This window comes from Cervus canadensis, chromosome 4 (genome assembly GCF_019320065.1).
Source record: "Cervus canadensis isolate Bull #8, Minnesota chromosome 4, ASM1932006v1, whole genome shotgun sequence".
NCBI classification, from domain to species: domain Eukaryota; kingdom Metazoa; phylum Chordata; class Mammalia; order Artiodactyla; family Cervidae; genus Cervus; species Cervus canadensis.
In genome coordinates this window covers 50,128,297-50,136,808 of record NC_057389.1, presented here as the reverse complement: position 1 = coordinate 50,136,808, position 8,512 = coordinate 50,128,297, and the positions used below count along the sequence as shown (strand labels likewise).

The 8,512-nt window shown below is 37.7% G+C and overlaps 1 protein-coding gene across 5 annotated transcripts in view; it reads right to left on the bottom strand.

The window, feature by feature from the left end:
• Positions 1-4,128: 4,128 nt before the first annotated feature.
• The window catches only part of JAKMIP2 (janus kinase and microtubule interacting protein 2), a 186,543-nt gene continuing 182,159 nt past the window's right edge, over positions 4,129-8,512 (bottom strand). For all 5 annotated transcript variants that reach the window (XM_043465065.1, XM_043465060.1, XM_043465064.1 and 2 more), the window contains one exon: positions 4,129-4,662. Coding sequence is in view for 1 of the 5 variants with exons in the window: in XM_043465064.1 (XP_043320999.1) it covers positions 4,642-4,662 (21 nt within the window). In the remaining 4 variants the exon portion in view is untranslated. The remainder of the gene's footprint in view (positions 4,663-8,512) is intronic.

Sequence of the window (8,512 nt, the reverse complement as noted above, 5' to 3'; positions counted from 1 at the left end):
TCTCACCATACAGAACTTTGATATCACAAGGATGGAAATATAAGCATGGGAAGAAAGACCTCAATGCAAAACTACAAAGATAAAAAGAGGGAACTTCACCCAACCAACTACCTGTACTTCTGAGTTTGGTATACTAGGTTGAATATAGCAAATTACAATCCTTCTATTTTTGCCACATTGCCCCTTGAAGTTTATCTTTAGCGATTTTGGCTAAACATTGGACTTAAACTCTCAATAATAAAAGACTTGTTTAGAAAGAACTAAACTGCCAAACTAAAGGCAGTAAAGGAATGCGAATCTGCTCTGCCCAGGATTAAAATGGGATCACAGAGAATGTTAACTCCAGCTTCTATTATGTCTGAATCCTCTTGCCACAATGCCTGAGGCTCAGTCTTAAGACAGTATATTATATAGAAATGACAAGGCAGGTGAACAGGATGGAAGTGTTTGGTGCTCAAGACCTTGTGCCCTACTTTCTTCCTTTTAGAAAGGGGGAGTCCACTTAAGGGGAGGATTGGGCCATCCTGGAAACATCAGCTCACGACAGTCATCCAAGACTTGCTCTGATGACTGATCTCTCAAGTTATACTGAACTATTTCAGTATAGTAGATAAGTATATATATACACATTCATATATATATATATGAATATATATATATGCTGTGCCATTCTTTGACAGATCAAGAAATACCATTAAATATTTAAAAAACAAAATGTCTATGCTGCCAATCTATTTTGACAGATAAAAAATGCAATTAAATATTTTTTTAAAATGTCTATGCTGTGCATCTATTTTGATGTAATATAACACACAAGATCCAGTTATTTTGCATCAGCACAGAACTGATGAATATTATTTTTACAATTTCCATGAAAACCTAGGAAGGTTAAAAAGACATGCTTCATTTTTAAAACAATGAACTTACGAATTAAGTTGAAGACATTGAATACATGAATTACACAATGGGCTTACAAAAAAAGTTGACAATCAATAGGCAAAAAAGAACAAGTTGGCCAGAGATTTATTTTAAACTAAAAATCACCAAAGTAAGTTGAAATAAAATACTGTAGCAAAAATCAGTTGGCAAAAGTTTATTTGTTCTATTACTAATGGAGAATACACTTGTTCTACTTCAGTGATGACCCATGAGCCCTACATCATCTCTGTCCTCCTGAAGATACACGCTGCCTATATGGGCAGTGTTTTTTTTTTTTTTTTTTTTTAATACAAAGCAAGATTTATTCTTCTACCACTAAAACTTCACTATTGGCAAAAATTTCATTTATATGACATAAATTAAAAGGGATTTTGTAGCTTATTTTAGCAAATTCTAGTGTTACCTAAAACAAAACTTGGGTGGTGTTAAAAAAAAATTAGACAGCCAATTCAGCATCTGTTGATACTTTCTGGTTTTATAGTCAAATATAGTCTTCAATTTATTTTTCCTTTCTTGTGAAACTTTTCCTGTTCTGAATAGTTATGCTAAATTGGGGCTTTCATTTTATCTCAAACTATTTTTTAATATTTTCAGTTATGTTTATTTTCCAAGAAATGAAGGCTTTAGGAAAAGTTAAGTAAAATGAACCCTGAAGAATGCTGTTCTGATTGTTCCTCATTCATTGGCCAAATATGTCAGGATAGCTAAGATGAAGAAATTAGGTATTGAAGATTGGAGTGGGGATCATCTGATCTCTGTAAGAAGTAGAGCCACAGTCAACCTCTCAACTGTTGAGACACTTTTTACTCTTGCTGATCATGACATGCAAGGGAAGCATTCATCTGGATATGGTCCATTTCCTTGGATCTACAAGTGACTGGAAAATACATGTACAATTTTGCTGATGGTTTTTATAATTGTGGAAACGCATTAACAAAATATTTAGCCTTACTCAAAGATTTGTTAATTTTGAAGGTCATGAGTAAAGTGTGGTAAAAATATCATCTGTTAGCTTAAAATCTTAGAGAAATTTATTAACCTCCTCGATCTTAAGCAAAAAGAAAGAATTCTTTTTTTTCCCTTGCATTTTCCCTAAACATATCTAAAGCTGCTTAGATGGTCATACTCATGGGGATTGCTCTTGTATGACTTTGTGTATGTGACACAATCCAATTTATAGCAGATAAGGTACCTGACTAAGCTACATTATTTCAATAAGTATTTCTGATCACCCGAACCATAATCAGTGCTTGAATATAAAATTTAACCTACAAGTTTCTTGGTGGGAAAAGCAAGATTAAGAGGAAGGAAGTAGGTTTGGTGGAGCAGATGGAGTCTGAATTTACTCAGATGCACCCTGGGATGGCCAATGGAAGAGAAAAGTCATCTAAAATATGGGAGAGTAATTTATCCTCTTCCATACATTCTGAGATTTGAAAGTGTTGGGTCACAAACTGTAGTAGCACCCTTTTTTACATTGCTTGCACAGTGAACGTACTCTTCATACTTCATATGGAAACTACCTATTGAACAGAGAATCCAGCAGAAGGATGGTTACACTGTACATCCCCAGTAGGACATTTACAAGACCTCCCCCCAGATGAAAGGGATATCCATCAGACTAATTATGTGATACTCTCAGTTCACTCCAAACCTTAATTTCATGGCTGGCTCTCTTATGATGAGGGAGGACTTCTGTATTTTGGCATGCATATGCAGTAAGGGGAGCTAGAAGATGCTTCTCGCTGAAATGACACATTCTTCTATCTTGTTAAATAGCATGAAAATGATTTATTTACTATAGGTGATTAGAGCTCCTAGTTCTGGATCGCTCAATCTTTATTGCTAGTAATTGACTGGAAAGCTTCAGTACCGCGGTGCTTAGAGTGAATGAAACTGAAGCACTATTTTATTACGCAGGGGACTCTTTTTCTCAACAACCACAAGAAAGTCAGATATAGCAGTCATCATAATTACAAAGCACTTTGTGCTACTTTAAGCACCTCTTGTTCCAGAATTGCAAAAAAGAAAGAAAGAAAAACCTTATGAAAAAGCATTTTAACCTCATTTTGCAGATGAGGAAACTGAGGCACAGAGAGGTTAAGTGACTGGGCCAAAGATACCTGGGTCAGCAGTAAATATAAGAACAAAAAGTGGGACCCCTGCATTGTAGCTTTAATTGTACTTTTTTCAGTTACTGTTCTGGCTTTAAAAATGCCAGCGCCAAAACTGAAGAGTAAGATACTGAATCCACGTGTGGAAGGACTTGTGTAGCATTTCATAGAAAGAGTTTCTGGCTCCCTACACACATTCTTAATGCATGGGAATGCTAGCCCTGTAAATAAAATCTTGACAATTTGAAAAATTGAGGCTGTTTTGTTATCTACAGTAAATGAGGCTAAAATTAGCTTTTCAGGAACTTTTATTTGCTCTCAGAGCTGAATCTAAGACTCAGTATTACATAACTTAGGAAAAGTACCAGTCTTCTAATTGTCTATGGTAGAAAATGACCTTATCAGTAACACAACGTTACTTTTATATAAAAAAGTAGAGCTACCTTGTTGCTGTCATATCTCTGGGAAAAAAAAATTATCAGTCTAAATGACAAGAGGTCAGAATGCTCTAAGCATATCAGGATACTTCTAAAAATAATCATATTTTCACTTAATAGTCACATCTCTGTGGAAAACTCATTTGTTGATAGAAGTTTACTTATCGCCTCTATTTGTATCAAATCACATGTTATTTGCAGGCAATTTTAAGCAGCCATTTGAAGACCAGTATTTTGGAAATGGAAAGATTCAGAGATGCCTCTGGCCCTATAGTCGGTGGCATTCTTAGACAGAACTAAGTCAGGGAGCTTGTGATCTAGAGCATCATCTTCTTAATTTTCAATAAGAATGAGATCACTTTGTTGTTCTTGGAGGACCACAGAAGGCCAAGGAAGCATCTGCTTTTATGCATCTTATGTTGCATTCGCCTGGATCCTTCACATTGGTTGCCAGTTTAGTCGGGGTCACTGTGATCCACTTCTCATCTGTCATGTGTGGAATGCATTCCACAAGCTCCACTGTTTGCAGAAAAACCGGACACTGTTTTTCTTCTCACTCACATTGCAGATGTCTCTGTTCCTGAGGTTTAAACAATAATAAAGACAGAAAAGCAAATCCCTGTAGTAAGAAACCAGACTTTTCAAATCAAACATTTTATTGTAAACAGCTCCTCATAGGTATTCCTCGTGCTTCGATCCCCACCCCCCTTATCTTTCTGTTTTGATTTTTTTTTTAATGATGTTTATTTCAGGACTAGTATTTCCATGGGGTGTGGTGTTACATTAAAATGACCCCCCCTGCACAGCAGGGGTAGAATGTTTCTTTGTAACTTTGGTTCCATGCCCAAGACACATCTTTGCTTGATCTGCTGAAACTGTTTCCCTTGCTGAATTGTTTCTTTCACACAATATATGTCTATAGTTCTTTCCTTCTGGTTTGACATATACATGTTTCGTTAAATGCAGCATATATTGTAGATTTTCAACAGGGTCATGTAGGAACTGTCAAGTAAGAAACCTTGAATAATGGCTTTAAAATACACAGGTGTAGTCCTGGCTACAGGATGGGTCTTAGCTTTTGATCTCCCTTTCACTGCTGTAAGCATTTCTGCCATCTTTGAAGGTTTAGAAGTATTTGCTTTTCTGCGGTCTTATCCGTGTTTTCGGTTTCTCTGTAAAACAGAGGGAGAAATTCTTTAATCGTCATTTCAGTCAATAGCGGAAACAGGAAAAAAAGCACAAATTCTTTTTTTTTAAATTAAAAAAAAAAAACCATTTTTTATTCTTTACCACGTCTTGAAACAGTATAATCTTGTGCGTGTTATGTAAAGAAAGTCTCTAAGCTTAATTTCTTTCCTTTAAAATGAGAGAATAGAAATGTCTATTTCAAGGGTTGCTGCAACGTAATGCATGTAAAGCAATTAACAGTTCTTGTCTCATATTAAGTGGCCTAAAATATTAGCTATTATCAATATTGTCTTTTTCTCTGGGACTTTCTAAGCCAATGCCTTCAGAAGTTCAACTAAGATATTACTTTAAATTTAATCTTTAAAAATGTTATTGAAGTATAGTTGATTTACAATGTTGTATTAATTTATTCTGTACAGCAAAGTGACTCAGATGTATGTGTATGTATATCTATAATATATACACACATATATTTTATGTTCTTTCCCATTATGTTTTGTCACAGGATATTAAATATTATTTCCTGTGCTATATAGTAGGATCTTGTTGCTTATCCATCTTATATATAATAGTTTGCCTCTGCTAATCCCAAACTCCCATTCCTTCCCTCCCCTAATTACCAATCCCCTTGGCAACCATAAGCCTGTTCTCTCTCTGAGTCTGTTTTTGTTCTGTAGATATGTTAATTTGATTTGTATTTTAGAACCCACATGTAAGTGATATTACATGGTATTTGTCTTTTTCTTTCTGACTTACTTTGCTTAGTATGAGAATCTCTAGGTCCATCCATGTTGCTGCAAATGGCATTATTTCATTCTTTTTGATGGCTGAGTAATATTCCATTGTGTATATATACCACATCTTCTTTATCCATTCATCTGTTGATGGACATTTACATTGCTTCCATATCTTGGCTATTGTAAATAGTGCTGCTATCAACACTGGGGTTCATATATCTTTTCGACTTATAATTTTGTCTGGATACATGCCCAGGAGTGGGATTGTTGGATCATATGGCAACTCTATTTTTAGAGTTTTGAGAATATTTTTACTGTTTTCTATAGTGGCTGTACCTATTTAAATCCCCACTAATAGTGTAGGCATGAGTGCGTACTGTTGCTAAGTCATGTCCAACTCTTTGTGAACCCATGGACTGTAGCCCGCCAGGCTCCTCTGTCCATGGGATTATCCTGGCAGGAATATTGGAGTGGGTTGCCATTTCCTCCTTCAGGAATAGTGTAAGAGGGTTCCCTCTTTGCCACATCCTTTCCAAAATTTGTTATTTGTAGACTTTTTAATGATGGACATTCTCATGGGAAGGAGGTGGCACCCCACTGTAGTTTTGATTTGCATTTCTCTATTAATTAGTGATGCTAAGCATCTTTTCAAGTGCTTATTTGCCATTCATATGTCTTCTTCGCAGAATTGTCTATTTATGTCTTCCACCCATTCTCAATTTCTTTTTGGGGAGGCTATTGCTGTTAAGTTGTATGAGCTCTGTATATTTTGGAAATTAAGCCCTTGTTGGGAAAGAACTGAAGGCAGGAGGAGAAGGGGATGACAGAGGATGAGATGGTTGGATGGCATCACTGACTCAGTGGACATGAATTTGAGCAAGCTCCAGGAGTTGGTGATGGACAGGGAAGCCTGGCATGCTGCAGTCCATGGGGTCGCAAAGAGTCGGACACGACTGAGTGACTGAACTGAACGGAAGCCCTTGTTGCTCACATGAAATATTACTTTAAAAGCAGGTCTGTCTACGCCTTTCACTGACTTACTTGTATATCAAAATTTCTCTCCAACAACATTGTTTAATGGCAGACAGTCTCTATCCCAAAGTCCTGATCTGAGGATTCCCTGGGAATTTTGCTACACAGGTTTCCTGTTTGACCCCAGAGTATCTCTGAAAAGACATTTCCCTGGACTGGGCCAGTCAATACTTCTAGGTCCATCCCTCTTTAATTCTATGTATCTGGGTTTTTGCTTGGGTAGAAGCTTAGGACATAATACACTCCTCTAAGAAAAACCAGAAAATGGCACAGAGGACATTTTATCATGTACTGCATAAGGACGTGACCTTTAGAGTCTGAACGGCATGGATGGAGAAAATGGAATTTCCATGAAAAAGCCATTTAAGTTCTCCAAGGCTTAATTTCCCCATCTATAAAGTAAAGATACTAATTCTGTAGCAGAATTTAATGGTACCCCAGAAATGGTGGCCAAGATCCAAACTGGTGGAAAAGGAGGCATGTAGTATCTTAAGGATGCTTCCAGTTCACATACAGAGGCAAATCAGAGATTCAAAGAAATTTCTGCCATAGGTGCAAGTCAAAAGTATTTGGAACTCATATTTGCAGAATCACTTGGTTCATTCCCAAAGGCCAGATCAGACTGAGATGAAAGAGTGACCGAGTCACAGGAAAGTGAGTAGGAAGGAAGTACAGAGACTGGGATGAGAGTATACTGTGGGAGGGAGGTGTAGGTACCAAAAAGGCATAGAGATGGGTGGTGCTGGCACAAAGGAGCGCACGCTCAGTCACTTCAGTCATGTCCGATGCTTTGCAACCCCATGGACTGTAGCCCCCAAGTTCCTCTCTCCATGGGATTTCCCAGGCAAGAATGCTGGAGTGGGCTTCCATTTCCTGCTCCAGGGGATCTTCCCTACCAGGGATTGAACCCAGATCTCCTACACTGCAGGCAGATTCTTTACTGCCTGAGCCACCAGTGCAGCCCTATAATATTCCCATTGTCCTCAGTAAAGAAGAGAACTAATCTGAATGTGTTGGATGAAAGTGAGAGTGAAAAAGTTGGCTTAAAACTCAACATTCAGAAAACTAAGATCATGGCATCTGGTCCCATCACCTCATGGCAAACAGATGGGGAAACAGTGGAAACAGTGTCAGACTTCATTTTTTTGGGCTCCAAAATCACTGCAGATGGTGACTGCAGCCATGAAATTAAAAGATGCTTACTCCTTGGAAGGAAAGTTATGACCAACCTAGATAGCATATTAAAAAGCAGAGACATTACTTTGCAAACAAAGGTCTGTCTAGTCAAGGCTATGGTTTTTCCAGTGGTCATGTATGGATGTGAGAGTTGGACTGTGAAGAAAGCTGAGCGCCAAAGAATGGATGCTTTTGAACTGTGGTGTAGGAGAAGACTCTTGAGAGTCCCTTGGACTGCAAGGAGATCCAACCAGTCCATCCTAAAAGAGATCAGTCCTGGGTGTTCGTTGGAAGGACTAATGCTGAAGCTGAAACTCCAATACTTTGGCCACCTCATGCGAAAAGTTGACTCTCTGGAAAAGACCTGGGGGCAGGAGGAGGAGGGGATGACAGAGGATGAGATGGCTGGATGGCATCACCGACTGGATGGACATGAGTTTGAGTAAACTCCGGGAGTTTGTGATGGACAGGGAGGCCTGGCGTGCTGCGATTCACGAGGTCGCAAAGAGTCGGACACGACTGAGAGACTGAACTGATCTGAACTGAATCTGAATGTGTATAAAGATGCATTAGGTGTGCGCACCTCTCTTCTCTATAAACAAACTCATAGAGAAAGAGACTGGATTTGAGGTTACCTGAGGTGAGGAGTAGAGGGAAGGGATACTGGATGAATAGTCAAAAGCTATTATACAGACTACCAGTCATAAGATAAATAAGTACTAGGGATATTACAAACAACACAATAAATATAATTAATGTAATTGTACATAAAAGTTGTTAAGAGAGCAAATCCTAATAATTCTCATTGCAATAAAAACATTTTCTATTTCTTTAATTTTGTAGATGTTCACTAAATTTACTGTGGTAGTTATTTCAAAATGTATGTAAA